The 24,765-nt window shown below is 40.2% G+C and overlaps 1 protein-coding gene across 1 annotated transcript; it reads right to left on the minus strand.

The window, feature by feature from the left end:
- Positions 1–707: 707 nt before the first annotated feature.
- On the minus strand, positions 708–20,084 carry LOC111657566 (brevican core protein-like). The gene is made up of 14 exons (XM_023409775.2): positions 19,865–20,084; positions 13,572–13,651; positions 13,001–13,378; positions 12,583–12,757; positions 12,162–12,289; positions 11,514–11,807; positions 10,325–11,194; positions 8,036–9,712; positions 3,966–4,073; positions 3,192–3,350; positions 2,990–3,072; positions 2,256–2,400; positions 1,897–2,079; positions 708–1,579 (listed from the first exon to the last, which is right to left on the minus strand). The coding sequence occupies exons 1-14, from the start codon at positions 19,882–19,884 to the stop codon at positions 1,455–1,457; spliced, it is 4,425 nt and encodes a 1,474-aa protein (XP_023265543.1). The 5' UTR covers positions 19,885–20,084; the 3' UTR covers positions 708–1,454.
- Positions 20,085–24,765: the final 4,681 nt, after the last annotated feature.

Below are 24,765 nucleotides of genomic sequence, written 5' to 3' on the forward strand. Positions count from 1 at the left end.
AACTCTCGTACAGTTGTCATGGAAGGGGGATATTAGCTATAAAGACCAAAACCGTTTTTTGAACCGGGTTGTAACATAGAGACATGTTTACTTCTGCTGTAAGTTTGAGCATTTTAACATGGCGCGAGCCTCAAGCGGCCATTCGAAGAACTGCAGTTTTTGTCACTTCCATGCTGACGGCAGCGGAAGTTTCCGCTTGGGGCGCTCGTGCACACCATATTGGTCACCTGACCTTGATTGTGTTGTTGTTGTTGTTGTTGTTGTTTTTATAGCCTTTGAAATTATATTAGAGTTAGGAAGTCTTTATGAAATTGACACCCCACTTCTTCTTTGACTGTCAGTTTTGTTGATGAGAATTAATCTCAACGTATTTACTTTTACTAATTTTTAGCGCAGTTAGAATATTTCAGAAAATACTTCTGAATACTTCAGAAATACTAAAAAGAAATAAGCTTCCCAGGTGGAGCTCCTGTATGACAGAAGAACAGGGTCTAGTTCACGTCCCCAATGGATTTCGCTTCATTTAAGAAATTCAAAGGTTTTTTATCAAAATCCTCCTTTCAGTGTCATCTTTTCCCTCTTAAAACACCTTGTACATTGTGGAATCTCTACTTTTTCTGTTAACACAGACTAAATCACCAAAAATCAGGGTCAGCTTTTCATTACTATGTCCACCTCACACATGAAATGAAGCCCACACACAGTGCTAAGGGTAAAATAAGAGAACAATTTATTCTTCGCTCTGTTCTACAAAACTTTATTACAACATAAAGCTGACGAACAAAACTGTGTCTGCTGGAAATCAAAGGTTTCTCTTGGAAAAATGCGGACAGCAATCACAGGTGTGAAAACTAATATATGTACAGTATTTATTGACTATTTGTTATGGTTGACTTTGTGCTTTGGAGTTGTAGGTTTCTTTGAAAAGCAGGAAAATATCTGTATTCCTACATTACACTGAAAACAAAAATCTCTGTTGGATAGAACGGTCTTGAAGACATTAGCACCATTTCATAAAAAGGTTCTTGATGTAAAACCACAAATAGAATAGCTATTAATGTAGATTTGGAGCTGGCATAGTAATTTACTGTATTTCTTTCTAGTGAAAAGGACTCATCGGGTAATCACTTTACCTAAACCTCTTTTTAGCTCCACCAGTCACCGCATTAACCCTTAAAAATCTCCTTAGAAATTACATTAGAAAGTGTTTTAAAGGACATCAAAAAATAGGAATGTTTTTTAAGTAAACAGTGTCTCCGTCAGAAGAAACTAGAGCCTTTGTGTGCACTCAGGCTCCTTGGCAAAGTGGAGCTTCAGTTCTGTGTTTTCTATGTTTTTGTGGTTCATTTTGTCCTGTTTGAGCATTCATTGGTAAAAGCACTCGGTTCTTTACACCTTGTCATGTTACAACAGCAGAGTTTAAGAAAACAAGACAAGGAAAGCATGGCTGTTTTTTAAAACTTGATGTCCCAGTACTGTGGTGTCTCCTTAGTGGCTTCAAATTCGTCTTCACCTGCTGCAAAGTTGTTGTTGTTGGTCAGTGATGTCACCTCAGGGTGCTGGGTGGAACCTCCAGCCTCTGAAAATAAAGAAATCATATGAATTTTTGAGTATTTTTTCCTGTGTATGCTTTAATCTTATGTATAACACCACATTTTAAAAATATTTTTTAGTTTTTTTTTTTGCTTTTATATTTTATCTCCCTTTGTTCTTATTTTCTTCTTTTATGTGTATGATGTTTATTCATCCTGAAAGTGCAGACTATAAATGCAATTACCAAGCCCTATATCAGACATAGTGTACAAGAAGATCACTGCCATCTGACAGTACATTTCATGAAGGTTTTAGGAAATAAAGATTGTTTTTGTCAGGGATTAAGCTAATCTCTTATCTTACCAGGGAAGCACAGAATTTGGGGCCTCTCCCACATGCCTCCAGACAGACACCTGATCAGAGGATTTAGTCTCTGCTGGAAACCCGCGGCACAACGATAACGTACAACTGCATTAGTTTCGTATCTCTGTCGAGTTTTTCCAAATATGGAGGCATTTCGGACCTTCGGTGGTGGACCACATGAGGCTGTTGGAAGAGAGAAACACTTGTGATCTCATATTTATTCACAACTTTGCATCCATGATTTATTCAACTGATACATGGTGATGTAATAACCCAAAACAACCACATGAGGGAGCTGAGCCCATTCATAAGCAGCTTTAAATAATGACTTCAGTGTTCATTCTCTTTCATTTACTCACAAGTGCCTTTCTTGCAGGTGTAGGCCAGGTGATAGTTGCAGGGCACATCACTCCAGCGTCCGTCATCGTGCCACACCATCACCACACAGTCTTCTCCAGAGAGAAAATAGCTGTCCGGCTGCCCTCTGTACCAGTTCTCATACAGCTGTAAACACGGAGAGAAAAGAGATTTAAGCTTTCAGATTTTTAGATTTATTTGTTTTTTGCATGCAAGGATATAATAATCATAACATACTGTATGGAAATCTGAAGTCTGTGCATGTGTTCTATGACTTTATATCACATAATAATATTCTATTTCTTTTAGGTAGGGTACAACTCTGTTAATGTTTGAAAAACTAAAATGAATCAAGATTTGTTTCTGGTGAAATAAAAAAAGGTATCAAAGCAATATAATCTGGGTCCAAGTTTTCCCAAGTGTATGATGTAATAAATGGATTGAATCATAAACAAGAAAATAATTTGCTTAATGTCAAATAATTAGAGAATCAACACAAATCAAACAACCACTATCAAAAAATGGAGAAATCTAATAAATGAAGTATGAAAGTGGAAGAAGAAAATACCAAATGTTCGGTAAGGTTTTCAACATCTTAACTTAAAAAAAAACTAATTTTGCTTCATCTAAGAGGTGTTCATCTTCTTGTGACGCCCTGTGAAATGTTTGGTGGTCACACAGTATGCTAGCCTACAAGCATGTGTATATGTTTCTCCTGGTTTCTAATATTACTCACCAGTGGGTTGCCGTCAGACCAACGGAAATCATCCTCGATGGTCTTATCGTTCAGACCAGTCCACTGGTATTCTTTGTAGTTGCCTGGGGAGGAGGACAATAAGATAAATTAGAAAAAACAAAAACCTCAGTCCTCATGAAACAATAAATAAATGAAGTATTTAATTTCCTGTATATACAAACAGTCGGCACAGTGAACCTACTGTTGATATAATTCTGTTCCTCAGGGGTCATGATGGACACCAGGTGAGCTCCCTGCATGCGACAGTGCTGCTCTGCAACCTCCCAGCTCAGACGCTGGCTGAAGTGTCGGTAACAGAAACCGTGAAACTTGTCCCAGCCGGGTTCACATCGCTCCAAGTCTGAGAGAAACACAGAGGAGGAGAACGGAAGCCTTTAGACATACAGTTGCAGACATACATACATGCGCGATTTATCCCTAAATGCTAAATTGCTTTGAGTAAATGCATGGGCAGATTAACACAGACACCCAGAAACCATCTGCTATGCTGAATTCTAACTACTTTGCCATGTGACAGTTTGTTTGAGGTAATTTGATCAAACAAACGTTTTTATTATTGGCACATTAGTGGCACATGAAGTTGATAATGCAGGACCCACCTTAGTTTGTATTGTACTTTCTTACTGGTACAACGGCTTGACATTTTTCTTTTTTATTGATCTCTTATGTGACCAGGAAAGCCTTGTTTTGATTAAAAGCAAAAATGGGCAGCAACAATAATGACTCACAGACAAACAACATAGGAAATATGACACAACATATATCACAAAATCTGATTGAAACAGCAATGTGATTATAAAAATTTAAAACAAATAATTTAAATTTTGTAATTAGTAAAATTACCATCAGCACCAGGGGCTTTTGGTGCCCTTGGGGGTCTGGGGGACCCAGGCACCTGCTTTCCCCAGTTGGTAATCCTGATTTCCACATAAAAAAAAAACAGTAGGGAGCTCACCGGTCTGACAGAAGTCTCCTCCATACGTTGGTAAACAGAGACATTTAATCTGCCCATCTTGGTCTGTGCAGGTGCCTCCATTAAAACAGGGGTCGTCCAAACAGGCATCTGAAACACAACAGAGGTCCAGTCATTAGGAGATGAATCTGCTGCTTATACTACATGAGAGCAAAGGACACAGTATGTATACAATATGTTATTGTTAAGAGTGCACAGAAACAGAAAGATTTGCATGTGCAAGTACAAATGAAAGCAAGAGAATTATCAGAAAGAGGTGGATTTGGTGAATCAAAAAGGCAGCTCACAATTAATATTACTGTCTTTTTCTAAAAAAGAAATCTTGAAATCAAGTATCAAATCTATTGTGCACGTGTCCTCTGTAAAACATTGTAATTAAGTGCAACAAAAACATTAAGATATATGTGCACATGAGTTAAATGAATTTACATATACGGAGAGGAAAATAAACACGTAGAACAAGTGGCACATTTCAGGACACATCCTCAGATAAAATGTATCATGCATAAAAAAAAGCATCATCATCCACATAAGCCAACAGATGGCAGCAGAGGACAAACTTCAGAGAGTGTCAAACCCCTCAGGTCCTTTTCTTGCAGCAGGTTTGGGTGGGTCTTCCTAGATAATCTTTCTGTCTTTTTCTCCCATTCCTCCTTAATGACTTTTCATACTTGTATATGGTGAAGTCTTAACGATGACGAATGATATCACACTGTGTGACTGGGTCGTATTAATTTAGAATTTTCTTGTGTTTAATATGCCAACACATTATATTTGGAGAAACCCAACAATGTTCCTTTTGAAATGCAATAACACAGTCACACATGATAATCATCAGACATTGCTGTGATTTGTTTCAGTAACTACTCTCTACCAAAGTATACTGTCTTGATGGTGTGCAGGAGCAGAAATAGCTTCAATTTGTTGTCACACGTCATGGGGGATACAAATACATAATAGTGCATGTTGATTGAGACACCTGGCATTGAGTTTCTACAGTGAAACTTCCTCTTCTGATGATAGGTGTTTCAACCTTTATACCTGTGTACATTCATTAAACCCTCTAACAAAATCTCACAAAGGCCCATTATTCAGAATTCGACTGAACTAAGTTGAAGGGGTGAAAAAAAATTATTTCAAGCGCCTTGCGGTGGCTGTTGCATCATGTGACAGTTCAATTAACTCTTAAACAATGTCATGAATTAATCATTTATCATTTCTTTTCACATAAAACGTGTACTTTCTTATGCTAGGTTGACATTTGTGTCACATATTTGGAAAATAATGACTTCGTGTTGTCTAACTCCTGTATGGATGATTACACTGTACAAAGGAAATATCTCTTCAGCTTAAGCAAGTGTTAGCATCAGAGGGTAGTTATTTTAAAGCCCTGAAGAAAAAAGAGGGATTGTTTCAGTTTAAATTTTTAAAATTGTTAAAGAAAGCAAAATGGTGGCAGTGTGTCCAAACTGAAATGAAACATTTTACAAGTGGTTTTGGTTTATTTGTTTCCTCTGACACCCTATAAACAAGAACTCTGTGGTGTCTGTCATTATACTTAACACTCACATACTACTATTTAGACTGATCTTTTTGAGTCAGTGTGTGTATGAAAAGTAATAACTGCCTTACACAAGACTAATGAGGATCATATGCAGTCAAAGTAAAACTGGGGCATGGAAAACCATTGAGATGCCTTTGAAGTTAAGTATAAAACAATGAAACCTGTCACAAGTTTTTGCAGCACTAAGGTTCAATTCTCACTCTGTGAAGAGTCTGCATGATGTATTTTACAGTTGTAGTATAGTTTTCCTCACATGTCTATAAATTGCATGTAGGTGATGATGTGAGTTTGGTAATTACTGAATGAGTGGTGGCTTTCCCACTGTGTTTCTCAGCCTTTACAAATTGCAAACACTCCAGTATTTTATCACTATGAACAGTCCTATATGTAAACTGCTCACCAAATTTAGGTGTATTGGAGATGCTGAAGTCGAGATTAAATGTGAAAAAACATGCTACACAGATATGCAAGTGCAAATGCTTTCCTTACTTTTTCATCACCATGAATAGTAAAACTCTAACAGTAAAAAAAAGTGCATAAAATCATAATCAATAAAACAAAACTGTACCTGCAACCTTGGATTAATTGTAGCGTGTTAGTGGGTTTCAGTTTGACTTGTAGCAGATGTGGACAAATCTGACATGATGTACATCATCACCACCATGATAAATGCAGTGAAATATTTTGTCCTCCATTCAGCGGTTCTTGTGTATCAGCTGCTTTCTCTTGTAATTTATTTTTAATTAACTTTTTTTTTTATAAAAATCATTGCTTTCCCAAGAATAATGATACTCATGAGTCATTATATTTTCAATTACTATGTATATTGTTTTGTTAATATACTTTTTAAATAAGATTTTGTAGAATATATATTTGGAGAGACTCTAGTCCTGAATGTAATTGCAAACATGCTGAGTGAAGCTGCTGCACAAGGCGAGTCAATTATCACCAGAAATATGGGTGACTGGAACGATTATCTTATCTTTAAATAATCTGAAAGTGCCTGTATGGAGCCAAATGCAGTGCCACTCTGGTTCGTAATATCTTTGCACCATTATAAATTCTGTTTTTAAGTTCTGCTGAAGAACTGTGCTGCATCACTTTGATGTAACTACAGTGAGTTCCCCTCTAATGAAATGTCTATAAATAAAATTCCCTCGTTCTCTGATTAAAATATTAGACTTGTAACAACCCATTGTGTTGAACAGCACTTCCCTGGATTAGTTTATGCCAATTATGCCAGTTCTGCAGAAAACCATTTTTCCCACACATTGTTACATGTAGTGAAAGTTCTGACTTACCATCAAGATTTTTACTTTTATTTTTAACTTTTTTCTTTTCTTGGCGGAACTGGGTTTCCTTAGAGGTTTCTGAGGCTGCTTTATTTAGTTGTAGAAACTACAAAATGACTAAATTAATCTCAATATATCTTATATACTGAGACATTTCAAATTTCAAACAAAAATGTTTGAGATCGTAGGAAAACAAAATAAGAGATTTAAACTGATGGCAAGACGAGAAACAAACATCACTTAGTTGACTTTATCATTATCACACCTAAAAACACAATACTGTACAAATCTTGAATGATTATGATTAAACAATAGAACATGATCTAAGTATGAAACATTAATGTCCCAAATAAGAACATTCAAAAACTTGTTGCTAAGTGTTACCACTCACAACCAATCATCACTGAACAATATTTGTGCTTATAAACATAATAATAATCTGTGCTTCTGGTACTAAACTATCTAAAATAGCAATAGTCTGAAAATCTGAGGAAAGAGAACAGTTTTTAACAGTTGATGACCTGACAGTTATGGATTAAATATAATACATTATTGCGATAGCACTGTTCAGTGCTGTTACATTCAATGTAAATGCTGTTACAGAGTCCCTTTAAAATGTTACTTCCAGATTACTGCAAAAAACATGGTGAGTTTTGACAGTTAGCAGGAAGAAAATGATGGTGCAGAGAATAATTTGCACTTGTTTGGTGAAGGGATTATTTTCTGAAAACAAAATCCACTGATCAATGTTCTGTGAAATGTTTACTGCTGTAACCATCACTCTTGCATAAAACCATGTGTCATGTAGTAGAAGCACTAAAACACTCATTCAAGCATACCACTATATTACAGTACTTCACAGAAGTCAATCTTTGGATGAGGAAGAAAACATCATGCATAACAAGACTGGACTGTTGACAAACGTCAAATGGGAGCTGTCCCGGTGTGAGTATCTTGAAGGGGAGGTGGGATCACAAGGACAGAAGTGAGAAGTGGGAGGAGTCAGAAGGGTGAGTGGGCTTTCTGAGACAAGTGAAACAAACGTGGGAAGTCGTTTGAAAAGGAGGGGAGGTGTTTTACAGAAAAATGGAATAAAGGCAGGTTGGGGCAGAGGACAGACCAGGGATTTTAGTGGATCATTGCGTCGAGTAGCAAGAGGAGGACGGTTAGGCTGATGAGAGTGGCTTTAACATTACCTGAAGCTTTCCCTGTACCGCCTACAGCTGCCCTCTCATTGGGCAAGATAAGCAGAGTGGGCGGCTGGGTGAGACTAAACTCAACATCCACCAGACCCTGATCCACTGGTGGTATGAGGTGCATCACCTTCTGGGGCTCTGTCGTCTTGTGGTGAACAGTGGCTGTTGAGGTTGTCGGGCTCCAGCTGCGTCTGGACCAGTGTGTGGTGGTTGTGATGGTGGCGGTAGTCGTCTTTGTGGTAGCAGCGGTGGGTTTTGTACTTGAGGAGGCATCTAAAACTGCTGTGGACGTGATGGAGGAGGTTTTTCCGCTGTACTCAAGATCATTCAGAGATTCTTGGGGTCCAGTTGTGGTGGTCAGCAGAGCCCAGTTAGATGTTTGAGAATCAAGAGGAAAGATGGTAAATTCCTCCTCAACAGTTGAGGCAATGGAAGCATCTTCCTCTGAGGCTGAGGCAATGTTAGATTCTTCTTCAAAGGGTGGGGAAACATTAGCTTTTTCTTCAAGGGTTGGGGCGACACTACCTTCTTCTTCAATGGTTGGAGCAATGTAAGCTTCTTCTTCAAGGGTTGGGGTGACATTAGCTTCTACTTCAAGGGTTGGGGAAATGTTAGCTTCTTCTTCTATGGTTGGGGAAACAGTTTTTTCTTCAAGGGTTGGGGAGACTTTAGCTTCTTCAAGAGTTGGCGCAACATTTGCTTCTTCAAGAGTTGGCGCAACATTTGCTTCTTCAAGAGTCAGGGAAACAGTAGCTTCTTCAAGGGTTGGAGCAATGTGAGCTTCTTCTTCAAGTATTGGAGCAATGCTAGCTTCTTCTTCATCCAATGGAGCAACACTAGTTTCTTCTTCATAGGTTGGGAAAACTGAAGCTTCCTCTTCCGGTGAAAAGGAAACTTTGGCTTCTTCTTGGGGCAAAGTTGGTGCAACTTTAACTTCATCCTCAAAGTTTGGGGTAACTGTAATGTCCCCTTCAGGGGTTGGGGAAACTTTAACTTCCTGTTCCAGTGAAAAGGAAACTTTAGCCTCTTCAATTGTTGGGGAAACTTTAACTTCCTGTTCCAGTGAAAAGGAAACTTTAGCCTCTTCAATTGTTGGGGAAACTTTAACTTCCTCTTCAGGGACTCGGCTAACTGTAACATCCTCTTCAAGGGTTGGAGCAACTTCAATTTCTTCTCCAAGGATTGCAGCAACTGTACCAGGCTCTTGTCCACTTGCCTCTTCATAAGCAGTGGTCACAGTATTTAAATACACTCTGTATGATGATGTCTGATACTGTGCTGTGGTGGAATCAGTAGGCAACTGAGAGGTGTTGAACTCCTCTGGAGACTCAGTGGTAGCTAAACTTACTCCAGAAACTAGGTTTTCTTCAGCCTTTGTCGGGTGCAGCCGTTTTTCCTCACTTTCTGTGGTGACTGTGTCTTCAGTTTCTAAGCTTGTACTTCCTTCCTGTTTAGAAATGGAAGACTCCCATAATTGTGGTACTGTGGAGAGGATTTCGAAGCCCAGATTGTCAATATTTTGTGACCCGGATGAAGACGTTGGATCTGGGAGTACAGTCTGAGTGTCAGCTGGAGCGCTGCTAGCTGTAGCGGAAAGTGATGGATGAGTGGTGAAGCTGGAAGTGGAATAATCTGATGTTGAGATGAAGCTGACTACTTCAACGTCAAGGTCACTCTCTGGAAAAAAAACAAAACAAGTTTAAATCTTTAACTATTTAAGTATCTGAAGTAGCTCTATTAAGATATTGATGGTTCTAACCATGCTAGCATATGGCTCTATGGACTGCAGTGACCACTTTGGTTGAGACTGAAATATCTCAACAGCTACTGGAGGGATTAAGATGAAATTTTGCACAAATATCCCTGGTCCCAAGAGAACAAATCTCACTGTGTTTGGCTATGCCTTGATTATTCCACTCTACCATGGGGTTGACATTTTTTGGCTTGAAAGGCCAATTGATAATCGGTGGATTGCCATGAAATTTGCAGCAGCTAGTGCCAAAAGGATGACTTTGTATGTGTCAAGTACTTTGGTTTAAGAACAAATACTGTACAACTAATGACATTCCCATCAGACTTGGTTATATTTTGTATTTAGTGCTAGTTAGCAAACGTTAACATGCTTACACATTAAACTAAGATGATGAACATGGAAAACATTATACATGCTAATCATCAGGATGTTAGAATTGCCATTGTGTACATGTTGGTATTAAGCTAAGTACAGCCTCACAGAGCTGCTAGCATGGCTGTAGACTGTTTTATATTATAATGCTATTAAATTCATACCTTGAGAACTATCTCCAGATCCATCAAGAGGGAGCCACAGTGAAGTTAGGTTTTTGATGGGAGCTTCGGTAGTTTGTGTAAGAAGCTCTCCTTCTTCTCTTGGTGACTGAGTCATGAGGGACATCTGCCAAGGCTCTGCTACTGTTGCCTCTTCCATCTTCACCTGGAGCATGTTGTCAGGAGTCATTGAAGTTGCCACCGGGATATTCTCCTCTTGAGTATCGTTGCTCTCTGTAATGCTGTAATTGGCCTGTGATCTGTTTAAACCAAAGTTAGGCTCTTGTATTTCTGGAGATTCCTTCGGCCTCTCAGATGGTTGCGTAAACTCTTCAGGGTTTGTGTCTGGTGTTGTCTGGTTATGTGTGTGAGGTTCATATGATGGTTCAGGAAACCCTGTGGTGTTTTCAAATTCAAATTGGTGAAAGGTGAAGTTCAAGTTCTGGTGGGAATCTGTCTCATTGTAAACACTGGGCAGTAATGATGTGTTTTGTGGGAAATTGTAGGTTTCTGTGCTGCTGGTGCTGTTCCCCAGTGCTGCAGGATTCTGGGAGTGAGAGCTCATTTCTGAAGGAGATGAAGTTTCATTAAACGCCTTTAAGTAGTCCGATGTGGATGTGGTGTTGAGAGGAGACTCTGTTGTGTCTGATATTACTGTTGAGTGTGTGTCAACCAGGTTTTCCTCAGTGGAAGATTGGGAGACAAAGGGAAAAGATTCAAGCACACTTTGAGCCTCTCTCTCCACTTGCTCAGCATGTTGGTTCAGTTTCAGCTCTTGATCTGGTTCCGTAAGAATAACTACATCTTGTCCAAAGTCTTCAGGCTCTGTGGCCATGTAGTCCATAGGAGAGTCAGTGGGAGCAATTCTGTTATCTGTAGAAGACAGATAAGTAGTTAAAAAATATGATATAACAGCTATGAAAACAACTTTAGACTATCTCTTTACAGTTTAATTACATACATACAAATTGTAAATAATATAATAATAATATCAGAATGTCCACAAAATGTTTTTATATAATATGTATTTCATAAAGAGCAAAGCAAAGGATTGATTACTGTGTGTCTATAGTATTCATAGTTAAAATTTTTGTTCAAATGAGCAGTAATGAACATCCAATACATCTTTGACATGCAATTTAAATTCTATTTAATGCACAATCATTTTTTAGGCACAAAACACAAAACTCACCTTTCAAACAATAAACGTCATGAAGGCTGGACGGCTCTGGGAAGCCAGTTTGGTTGCTGAAGCGGTAAAGGGTTTTGACACCTGTCTGAGGGCCTCCGCAGCGCTCTCTGGGGGTTATGATGGGGTAACGCACACTGCCATCAGACAGCCAGCCAGGGCTGCAACGGTCCAGACCTTCACTCCATGCCAAGTACAGCTGTGCTGTTGTAGCCAGCTCTGCCCCTGCACCTCTGCAGTATGCCTGTGCTTCATCAAATGACAGCTGCTGTGGGACGGGGTCGTGGAACACCTCTCCTACAAACACAAAACATTCATATAAAGTTTCATTATTTTATTTTATAGTATGTACAGTATTTCTTTATTCAGATCACTGAATTTCTCATGGTTATATGTGGATATAGCCTGAGATACATTGGTGTGACAGATAATATTGGCTGAATGTTCCTTATTCAAAAGAGACCTATCCTGTTTAGTACAAATGTTACACACAATTCTCACTATAACAATAAAATTTAGGGGCTCAAAAATGGTGAAATAAATAATGGCTGATATATTGTTATTGTTGCTTTTTAGCTCTCAAATATTGATATCAGTACTGTCTAACATCAGTGAGGTTTTAGCTATAGAGATATGTGATATTATTCATACCATCAATTTGTTCCACGTAACAATAAACATCAAAAAGATCATCTGGGTCCATTGTCCCGTAGTTTCTCACTCCTGGTTGCCCATCCATGTCTCCATAGCAACCTTCACGGGGCACTTGGATTGGGTATCTGGGAGAATGGAAAGAGTCAGCATTTCTTATGTAACATTAACTTCTTAACATTTGTCTGAACAGCAAGTCAGTGTTAACAATTCATTCATACTGATCATCCACGTTAAATACCACAGATTCTGTAATTTCTAAAAAAAAAAAAAAAAAAAAAGAGGTAGATCATATCAGGCTTGATTTTGGGAAAATGTGAATGAAAGACTAAACAATGTAACTGGCACAGGTTTGAGTGCTTGAATATTTGTGCAGTTTGAGTGTGAACATCATACGGAAGACTCAGTGGTGAGGAAATACCTGACAGACTGGTCTGCCAGCCAGCCTGCATCACACTGCTCATATCCGTCATAATAAGCCGCCAGCAGCTGGTCAGCGGTGGCGATTTCTGCCCCGATGGCCTCACAAGCCCTCTGGGCCTGATGGAAGGAAAACGCATACCGGCCCAAAGCATCTCTGTAGTGAAATACAACACCTAAAAACACAAAGTAAACACACATTATGAACACTTTAAGAATGAGAGTATACAAATCATTCCATTAATAATACCATGAAGAATGACTTTACCAGCTACAGTAACAGCAAAATCAGTCAGGGGCATCGTGGTAGTCACACAGGAAGCACAACATACTGTGCATAATCCCATTAATACACCAATTCCTATTGTTACAATGCAAACAAAAGGTTCGACAATGATCCATGTCTGCCGTTTTTTTACCTTTGACTTTGAGTTGTACGAGGTCACTGGCGTCCTCCAGGCCCTGCTGCACCTCGCAGCGATAGTGACCCGAGTCACTGGAGCGCAAATCTCCCAGCCAGAGTGACAGGTCATCTGGGGAAGATGTGTGGTTGAGCAATGCCGCACGATCTATGTATGCTTCGTTGACCTTCACCCTTTGACCCCGCGCCACCAAGATCTGCGTCTCCACCCCACCAGACACCACAGTCCACTTGACCCGCGGTTCGACCGGGGAAGAGGAGGAAGTGGTAGGTGTGGAAGACAGAGACACGAAGCAGGGGATGGAGATGGAGCTGCCCAGTGGGGCAAAAACCGGATCTGAGTGGGGGATGTTCACCTGGAGGGACTGGACGTCATCTGCAGAAAAAAAGACAGAGGATACAGAGCGTGAAGAGCGGAGCGGTTCTGTAACTTTGCTGAGAATCATTCCCCTCACTATTAAACGGACCTTTGTATTCTTCGCTTATAACTGAATGAGTATTTTATGTCATATTATGACTCATAAATATTTTCACTAAAGGTAAGAGATAATGGTAAAATGTAGACGTACCATATGCAGATGGTGTTTGGGTGGGGAAGGCCAGAGTGAGACAGCACACTGCACAGAGAAGTGGTAGAATCTGGACATGTCTACGGAGATAAAGAGATAAACACAATCAAATCTAAGACAAGACTCATTTTTGACACAGATGACTAGATTCAGGAAGGAAAGGACATAAAAAGTGATGAATGAATGATTCATTTCCAGTTTCCAATTTCACACATATTTAACCTTTAATAGGCAGAGCAATTTCTGATACCGGAAGTCATGTATTGTGTTGGTTCAGCTAGTCAGGGGAACACGCTCCATTGATCTAGCCAAATTGATTTATTGTAATATTAAAGGTCACAACCTGTATAACAGTGCCTCCACCACAGCATCCACCTACTGTGGTTTTAGTCTTGCACATGTACATATAGCTGGGGGAAAAGGCAGTATCCCAGTTACACTGTAGTGTTCTGAGTCTTAGCTCATTTGTATTTAATATGATTTGCTGCTTTCATGTAACATAATTTAGGGCTGAATATCATCACTGGAAATAGAGAAGATTCATTCTGTAAAAACAAATGAGAACTTCATGTGGGCAGATAAACCCAAAACTCCAACTAACTTATAAATTGAAGCAAGAAACAAAGTTGACCATAGAATCTGCCTTTGGGAGTAGATGTCATTTAAACTCCCATCAGAATTTTTAAAAAAAGGAACATTATTCCTGTAATGTACATGCTTAGCATTATACCGAGAGTCATTTCTAGTAGTCAGCCTACTCTCATTCATATGGATGGGGTAGGAAAATGTTATTTCTGGGTGATCTGTGAATGAGCCAAATTTACAAGTCTAATTTTCATTGTGTAAAATAACACCAGAAAGACCCCTGTATATAATGCAATAAAATGTCAAAAAATTTGAATCAACACCTCTACAGTTTCAAACTCGACTGAACTGAACATTACAACCTTTGCTGAGTGCACCTAGTACACTTGTAACTGGGCATATACATCATACATTTAGAGAAAACCTGCTAAATTGGACAGAGAGGTTCTTTGTTTTACAGACATCGTAACACTGGAGCAGAATCGTTGGGTAAAACGCCGACACAAGTCCCATAAAATACTAAAAAATGTATCTCAAAGCTCAACCAGTCAGTATGAAAGAGCAACCTTTCTGGTTTTCAAAGGGAAGCAGGGAGCACAGGCTCCTGACCACAGGCCATTCATCACCTCCGGGAGCTAATGACACGGCATCTCAGCCCAGCGGCATCCTGCCAGCGCTCCGTCACCAGTCTGGCCCTGTTATTAACCCAGCAGGCATGGCAGGACGCTCACAGTGACCTCACTCAACCTCCTGAGGCGGCCATGATGAAGCTGCAAATGTTCATTCATCATTATTCATCCAAAGTGTCTTTTTTTAACTTAGAAACGTGGCACAGTTTTAATGTTGATATCAAAGTGTCTCTTCCTTCTGTGGTAATTTTAAACATCTATATCATGTTAAGTATCACACTGGTTAGTTAGCAGTTACAAAAAATTGACATACTTTTACATATATTTTACTAACAATATGTGGCATCAATGAATCTACCATTATCAAGTAATGCCAATTAAACTTAGCAAAGAGACAGCATAATGTTATCACAAAAATATGATACTCATTCTTTGTTTTTCTAAAGGTTTTCTTGGAGCAATTAGTTCTAATTTTTTTTCAGCTGTGAGCTGCTCCTCCATTTCTTTTGGACATTGCATTATGGGACAGCAATGTCAAAAAAGAAAGGGTGTTTGTTTTGTCACTTTTCCAGTGTGACCACACCAGAGAGCGTGAAAATGAGGGAGAGGCTGAATTTAACGAAGGGGTTTCTGATACGCTGTTATACTATAATGTTGTTTTTAGAGGAGATATTTGGGCTTGCTTTGCTTTAAACAAGAAAAACGTAACAAAGACGTCCCAGATCAGAGTTTGGCTGCTTCTAATGTCACCGAAACAACAAAACTCTCGATGGGCAGAAGAGCCTCCAAAGAAAGCCATAGCAAAGCACAGAGAAGGTACTGTGCATGTGCATTTGTGTGTGTGTGTGTGTGTGTGTGTGTGTGTGTGTGTGTGTGTGTGTGTGTGTGTGTGTGTGTGTGAACTTGCTTCATTTATATCAAGATGAGGATGAATAAACAGCCGTAAGATGGCAGTATGTCTCTCTAAGTTTTGACACACGCAGCCTCATTCTGAGCCTCAGGGCGTCACACTCCGATACACAGATGCTCATCAAAATCTCCACATATCATCACAGGGGCTGTCTTCTTTAATGTGAAAGCTAAATAATAGCTGAGTAGTAATACAGATGAGATCAGAGCCTCTGGAGTGAGCCAGAGGACCGAGTCTGTAAATCAAACGCATCCTTCGTAAGCAGCTGACACAAATGCAGCTCACTAAATTGTGACATATTAAATGGCTGTCTTTGATGGCAGAATAATTGTCCCCTGTTTCCTCACCAGCTGGGTGGACTCCACAAAGCTGGTATCACTATTAGTATTCTTGACAAGAAAATCTTTCTCTCACTAAAAAGCGAGCAGTGGGCCAGGAGGACAGCTGCACACTGTGCTTTCACTTCATACCAACTCCCTTACAAAAGGCTTCAGGCAAAATTAAAGGACAGGACACTGGCACACTTGCTTGCTCTTTCTCTCGCTCTTTTTCAGGGATGGAAAAGCAAAGTTTTAAACCACTACGAATGAGCAGGATTTGCACAAAGGGAATGGCCACATTAAGACACTGCACACTCTTTCAAACGGTATAGCTGTTGTGAGAGTTGTGTGTGTATGTGCTGACATATGTGGTTTCACCTCATCGTCAGGCGCTCTGCAGTTCTGCTCTTTTTAATGGGAGTAACCAACGAAGGCAAGTCAAGCTAAAAAATCAATGCCGACCCACTACATTTACAGGTCTAGAAACTGCAGCCAGTGCATTATCCACAAGCAGAACTAATCCAGTCCCCTCCTCCCGCAGACGCAGACAAGTAAGTGAGAGTTGACTGACATGTTGGTCATCAGTGGAGCAGACACATGAAAAATCAGGCTCAAAATAACACTGGCCAGCTTGGATTCTTCATGCAAGAAGTAATGGTAAACAAGGAACATATAATTAGATGCCGAGGTCCCTGTTGGCGCTGCGCTGACAACAGAAACCTGCTTGATACATCTTGTGGGTGGTCTCTGCAGCAGTCTGCATCATGGTCAGGTCAGGCAAACCTCGTCTCCACCAATAAGATGGAAAATGACTGCTGATCCCAGTTCAGCCAGTTCAAACATGCAGAGACACTAGTTTGACTGATGTAAGCTCTGTGGAGAGCCGAGCTCAAACTGACTTTGGCACTAATTGGTCTATGATAAAATACAGTAGGGATCCCTTAAAATGCACAGTGCGTGTGTTTTGACAAGGCAGACATCCACTCAGCCTTAAGTTTCTGTCTACCACATGAGCATTGTGGCTTTATCCCTCTCCTTTCATCTCCAGTTTTTTTTTCAGATTTATTGACTCAAGGATATGGAGTTCAAACAAAATATACAATAGGAATAAAGTTGAGGAATGGCCAGTTTAAATAGTACTTTTTCCCCATTATTCCTTACTATCATTACTCTCCTCCACCCCACCCACTGTTGATACTTACCAGAAATCTTCTAATCTAAAATCAGAAACCCCATATTTTTTATTGCAGCTCATCTAGTCTTTGTGGGTAATCGTCGGATTTCCGGTCAACAAAAAATAGGATTCACTTTGCACACATTGTATAAAATGTAAAAAGAGGGCAGGCTCTCAGTTCCTGCACTAACCCTTAGAAACCTCTGTAGAAATGAAACCCCAAAGACTAGATCCCACAAACTCATCTATGCTGATGACATCTGCCTGATTACTTAAGCACCAGATCTTAAATCACTGAAGAAGTTAATCACCAAAGTTGGAGTCATTCTTCAAAATCGGGCACCAAACACCATCAAAATGTCACCCATTAAATGCATCATCTCAACACAAAGGCTGCCAAAGAATTAAAGTGAGTGGAAACTGAACAACTATTCTTAACAGGATACTGTCCTTTAGGGGAGAGGACTGAGGTGAAGCTCAGAAACAACCTCATCTGTGAACCTGAAGGCAGCAGATGGTGTCCAGTCATCTCCTCACTGTTTATCGCAACGTGGCCTCTGTGTACTTAAGTTTCCCCTGTCAGACCCCGGTCAGACTATTCACTAAACACCACTCCTCTGGCTGCCAGCACCATCAAACGTAAGCGCCTCCACACATCCGATGAGTTGCACATGCTCAAAGGATTCACCCCCACCTCCCAAACTACATTTCACAGACATCTCCGATAAACCAAATGTCTGTCTCCTAACAAGATGGCAGTTTTGGCAAAGACACCCACCAGATGATTCACCACCCAGTGCGAATGGGAAAGATTCAAAGGATGCTTCAAACAAACACCTGATCTCAGTCCTGACTCAACAACTCCATGGACGGACCACAGCCTGTGCATGGCCTGCCTATTATAAACCACTTGGCTGTGAACTCCCTCTCTGCCTGGAAATCAGGGTGTCTCCAGTCTGAGCTCTGCCATGTGTTACTGACAATAAAACAATGACTAGAGTTGAATGAAGGCAATGAATGAACTACTGAATAACATTATCCTGTCAAGAACTCTTTAATTTGAGACTCTTAAACAGTCAACTATTCATATACATTCATTGATTCAAGATCTGCTTCACTCTCCCAGCAGATACAAACGTGGCTGCCAGCTTTAGGTCTTTACTTTAACCAAATAAATAGATACATTTGTGCTTTTATTACATCTTACGTCTTGATTTACCCTTCCCATACCTCAAGCTTTTTATGGATTATTTTAAGAAATAAATAGGAAAGTTTACTTATAAAGCCCAATATTACAAATCAAAAGATTTGCCTCAAGGATCTTTACTTTCTGCTCCAAATTCTACAAAAAGGAAGAAAATGACTTTTTCATTGACCTCAAAATAACACATGAGTGCAATAGGAGAATCTGGTTCCTCTTTTGGGACACAACTAAATGCATATTTTCTTATAAACTTCAACTTCAGCTTCATCTACAGACTTGTAATTAATCAAATTATTATTATGCAGTAACATTAGTTCATTATGTTGCCCTACCTGATATTCACTTTGCCTGAAAATTAATTAATTAATTATTTATTGTGAAATTTGAATCAGGTCTGAGTGACAAGGCTAGTTAACAAGAGTTACTACATCACCTGAGATGCCTCCACCCTTGCTCCCTATGTAACGTCCAGCACTCCATCAAAGCCCATTCATAAAATGGCCGATGAAATTCTACCCATTCCTAAAACAAATACAAATGAAATTAACTTTATAGAAATTCAGCATGAATGTTAGGGGTGAGGTTATTGAGTCAGCATCTGCTTTTGTTTGCTTCATGTTTGAGTTAGACTACTACATTCAGGTTTTGATGGCTCATAATGAACGGCTCTGATTATTATTATTAGGATTTGATGATCGTGGGCTACTATTTGTGAATGTTTGGTGAGGAAGAACCAGTGTTTTCAGTTTCACTTGCTCCAGAGTTATGCATCAGACCAGAGAGCCATCAGCTAAGAGGAATCTTTAAAAGTCCACTGCTCTACCTGTCCATTACTGAGGTCCACCTGAGCCCCAAGGTGCAGCACAGGAAATGAACAGAGGAGGCTAAAAGTGCACTTAAGACAAATAAAACCCAGCTTCTTGTGTCTCCTGCAGGGCACAGGAACAACATGTCAGAGCTTTCATACAGCAGCATCCTTGCTTTACTAGCTCCAAAGTAGCATTTAAAATATAAAAATGAAGTTTTGCAGTGGAATGGTTTTAGTGTAGAGGACACTAAGTCATCCTTTCACTTTCATGTTATCAGACTATCTCAGTGACTGATGAGGAGAAATTGGAAGTGAGTCCTCCAGAAACACATCAACCAGCTGCATGCCCCGGGTTGGGTTTCATGCTGTGCAAGAAAACAAACAAAACAAAAAAAAGAGAGAAAACTCAAAGCTTGAGAGAAAAAAAGTTATACTTCAGTAACTGCGTCAGCTGCACAAAATGGGGAGAAAATAGCTAACCCCGGTTTCAGAACCTCAGCTCAGGACAGCAACTATTACAACCCAATAAACCTTTGAAGGGTCATTTTCTTAAATGGCACCATCATTTAACGTGACTTTGTGAGTTTAAAAGAAGTTTGACACGACAAAAACCGCATGAACTGCGCACCATCATCATCACAGCAACTCAAAGAAAAAACCTACCGGATTCTTCTCAGCAGCATTTCAGCTGATGCGGGATGGACTGACTTCTCGGCTGTAAAAAAAGTATTTTCCCTCCGCTCCTCACAGCTTGCTGCAGTGCGACTACCGTCCTGTCAGGAGGGGGGGAAAGGCGGCTGTGGATGCTCTGCGCAGGTATATATTAGTACCGGGAACTGGGACTGCCGCGGTCCGACCGACTCCGATGCTTGGAAAGAAAAGGAGGGAGTTTAGAGAAAGTGAAGCCAGATATGAAACCCTGAACTGCCCACTTTTTAGACCAACAATCGGGATGGAGATGGCGCATGCCTGTCAAAGGAGGTTGGGAGGGATGACATCTAAAATAACCGATGTTATAGGCTGTGAAGTGAAGCCTGCACTAAGGAGATGACCTATATGGGTTTTTTTTTCTGCAGGGAAACGACAAATGCATTGAGCGTCATTTAGATGGACCTGGCTGAGTTGAGTCAGCACAGTAGGCAGCTGATGCTACTGCAGGTAGTGATATTGCAGCACGGTCACCTGTACTGGAGGAGAAGGATGAGGGAGCTGTCCCCATAGTTTTTTTGACAAGAACAGTGACTCATCCTGTTATTTTGCTGCCACATCACTTAAGTGGCCTGTTGTTGTTTTCATTTAAATCACATTGAACAAGTTTGCATGCATCACCACTGGAGTCATGAGCGGCTTGCAACAACTTAACATCACAGAAACAGTCCCCTGGTGACAGACCACATTATGTCCAACTTGAATCTGCAGACCTGCATTTCATTTGACATCATTAAACTCAATGCACTGCCACAGTTTAGTAGTCATTAACTGCAGGTAATCCAGAGATAGCCAAACATCCTCCAAAAAGGTCACAAAGATATTCATTTAAACAAACTGTACCTTAAAGTTGCATGAAAATAGAAATATATTTTTTGATGCAAACATTACATCATTTCTCTTTATACTGTTGTATAACAAGCTCAAAAGAGCTTGTTGAAGAGAAATGAAGAATGCATTCGTCTCCTGTTCATGGCCAGATTAACCTGCATGGGGCCCAGGGCAAAAATGAGCTTTGACCACACCTCCACCCTTCACCAACCCCTTTTTTTTCTCCATGCATTATGTGTCCTGTCATCGTCAAGTAAAGAAACTGAACAAAAATGTATTCAGTAAAATGCACCATGTGAAAGTAGATTTGACACGGTGCTCCTCAACACAAATCAACAAGCCTGCCATGAAGACGTGATGAATTGTAAAAATGGAAAGAACAGTGCAGACTTCAAAAGCAGTCACGGCGTTGCACTTGTTTCTACACAAAAACCGATAGAGGTTGTGTGATGAATGAACAAGACAAAGAATCTACAGCCATGCTTGCAGCTCAGGCACAGCAGGGATTTGAGCAAGAGGCTTCATCCTCTGGGAACAATGAATTTCTATGCAAAATTGTTGTGCCAGATAATCTACAGTAGTAGGTGCTGAGATATTTCACAGGATAAATGAAAAGGTCCCAATAGCTGTCAAGATATTTCACCAAAAGTCCTCTGCCCCCCCAAAAAAAAAACTCAAACTCAAGGTGGTGCTAGAGCAAAAGTCAGAGGATCACCAAAAGCAGCGGGATTCATCCTCTGGGGACCACGCATGCGTGTACAAACCTTCCAGGCCAAGTTACAAATAGTGTAAAAGATGTGTGGGGAGGCTGTTCAAGGATTTTATAAGCAAGCTGCCTACTTTGCCCAGTCAAAAGTCAATCCTTGGGCCATGTCATCAAGTCATGTTAATTTGATTTACACAGCCCAAAATCATAAACGGTTTAACAATCTGTATAACATATGACACCCTCCATCCTTAAATCCTGGATTCAGAAAAGGAAAAACTCCTCCTCAAAACGAAAAGGAAAAAGGAGGAAACCAAAAGAAGAACAACAGAGGAGGGATCCCTGTTCTCGGACAGACATGCAATAAACATCATATGGACATAAAAGACAGAAATAACAGTAAATAAAACCATCAGAGGGTAGAAAATCAGTGCAGAGCTGACTGGAATCTCGTCTCAGTCAGCAAGGTGTAAGATTTACAGCCGAGGTGAAACCTGTGGTCATTATTAGTTACACAGTATAATTCCAAGTATGCCGTTGGCTCAGGGCTGGACTCTGCCACCTGTTTATACTGTATGTAACAGAGACACACAGAAGACGAATAGGGTCAAGTGAAGTGTGTGCTGTGCCCTCTGCAGAGAGGGTGAATGGTGCTTTGTAGTGGTTGCCCTGTGGCTCGGCAGCAGCAGTTGTTGCTGCACACCTGAGGAATCTGACGCCCAGATACCAGCAGGACTGTCTGAGAAGGAAATGTCAAAGCTCAGAGCACAGACAAAGATCAGAGGTGTGCTCCAGTCCAACTTTAGCTATGACTGACTGTCACAGTGACCCAGATTAATTCAAGTCCAGTCAGCAGTTACGCTCACTGTAAGACGTCATCCTCCCTGCTGCCATGTGTGTTCAGCAGCAGGGTCGTAGAGTATAGGGATGGTCGGCCTTCAAGCAGGAATGTCTTCCTTCCAAAGACTCCATCCATTCAGCTCAGTCAGGTCTCTTACAGTGTCTTTGAAAGCAACTGGCTTGAGAATGCTCTGAAATTCAATGAGACAGTACCCTGTAATTATCTCCTGTTGCCGCCGTTTAGCCAAAGCTATGTAGCCTCACTTATACCAATATGGCAGAGAAGCTATTAAAAGTGCACAGGGGGGAAAAAAAAGGAAATTTCAACATCTACAGTTCCACGACAACTGAACAAACTCCATCTGCTGATGAGGATCATGTGATATGATCAAAAGCATCAGAACAGCTGCTTAATGGACCTCGTGGTGAAACCGTTTCTACAAAAGAATTCCATGCCTGCTGCGAATCATCAGAAAGAAACAACTGCTTTTTAGTTTGAGAATATCCACACAGATCAAGTCTTATATAGAAGGTGGACGGTGTTGATTTGAAATAATTTATGTGCAGTGTGTGTGTGTGTGTGTGTGTGTGCCTGCGTCATACAGTGGTGTAAAGTAACTGAGTACATTTACTTCAGAACAGTACTGCAGTACAGTTTAACATAAAACTCATGAACCATGTCAGGATGAAAGAATTGAACGCCACAAGTTAGAGCAGTGTTTTACCTTCTTCTTAAGCAGAACTGTAACATACTGAAGTCATACACGAGAATCGGTTGGGAGCCAACTAAACTGACCAAACATAGTTAAACATGCATGCAAGCCATGCCTCAGACCTGCATACAAGCTAACGTTACATTTTCCAGCAGCCATCAAACAACCAGCCTATAATTAGACACTATCATTATATTGTGAGCTGAGCTGAGATCATCAAGTGAGTCAAGAGCAACACTGACATTTAGCTTTAAAGTGACTTCAGATGTTCTGGAGATGTTTGCATGATTGCAGGTCCTTCTGTTTCTGCAAGGACAATGTAATACTACTCATCAGGCAGGGGAGAATTTCTGAAATCATGTTTTTATATTTTAAAATCTGCACCGCAGCCAGTTCATCATGTACAGAAACTGAGTACCAAGTGACTACAGGTACTTATTTAACAAATTCAGGTATCTTTGAAGGATGCTACATACTGTAATCTGACTTTTTAAATGAACAATCAATAACACTTTTGTTGGTGAATTTGACTCTGACGCATGCAGCCAGCATCTCCAGGTGGGATTCATTAGTTAACGTGGCTGAGAAGCAAATGTGACTCAGCTAAAAAACAGAGCAAAGCCTGCAGTTTATTTTTATGTATTCTTAATTCTGCTTGAGTCATGTTCAGTGGTTTCATTTAACTGGGTTACCAGAATTGCTGTCAACTCACCACAAGGTATAAATTAGTAGATGGCCATTCTTAAAACTCGCTCTACCCTCTTCAAGTCGAGATGGCCATAAGTCTGTGTTTTTTGTGCGTGTAAACGGGGAAAAAATGAGGACAAATGAAGCAATACAAAGGTTCCACTTCACCAATTTTACACTTCACCTTGATGTAATCTCAGACTGAAATACAACGCTCATGCAGTGACAGGAAAGAAGACCAGCCTTTGAATCATTTTTCCTCCCATAAAAGCGAAACCTCAAAACCCTGTTTCCGCTGACTGGCTGCTTTTATTCCCTCTTGGTTGCAAAGTGGCAGAAGCAAACTGGTTCAGGAGAGACGAGTGTGGGAAAGCTGCTCCGCTCATCGGCCAAACCAGCAGCCTGCCATGCTTTCTGCATGATGCTGCTGCACTGACCAGAAATTAGGGTATGGAGAGCCACTGTGAAATTTTGACGCAATTATATAATCTGTGACACATCGTTTTTTTTTCTCGTTTTTTTTGTGTCAGTGCCTGGAAGCGAGGCTAGTTGCTTCTGCAGCTGGAGATCTGGCAGCAAGTTAACGTGGTCTTTCTGTAAATCAATACTCGTGGTTAACCAGCAAGGAAAAAGAGACTTCATAGACTTAATCGGCCGCCTCCCTCATATATCACTGATAAATGTACAGCTGAGGATCTTAAAAAAGACCGGGTATTTCAGGGACAGATATAGATAAAAAAGGGATATTTATAGCTATAGTGGGATATTTTAAGTGAATGGAGTCTTTCTGTCTGGGGTGCCAGTGAAAAATACAATTTAATCAGGGCCATGAGAACTTTAGAAGTACAGAGGACCAAATGAGTCCAAATCCTCCAGTGCAACCGCACTAAATTTTTGAGTACCGTCACCAGAAAAGCCTGACAAATTTTACTTTACTATTTAAAAAGATTTTCTCATTCATTCTTTTATTTATTTATTTTTTTAATTTTTAATTTTGTCTGCCTGCATCTTAGCCCATAATTTGGGTTGATACAGTTGAAAATACAGAATATTGAATCCCTTTATTATATTTTATTTAT

The sequence above is a fragment of the Seriola lalandi genome, unplaced genomic scaffold, assembly GCF_002814215.2.
Source record: "Seriola lalandi dorsalis isolate HSWRI2012SDOR001 ecotype SW California unplaced genomic scaffold, Sedor1 jcf7180002054408, whole genome shotgun sequence".
Taxonomy (NCBI): Eukaryota; Metazoa; Chordata; class Actinopteri; order Carangiformes; family Carangidae; genus Seriola; species Seriola lalandi.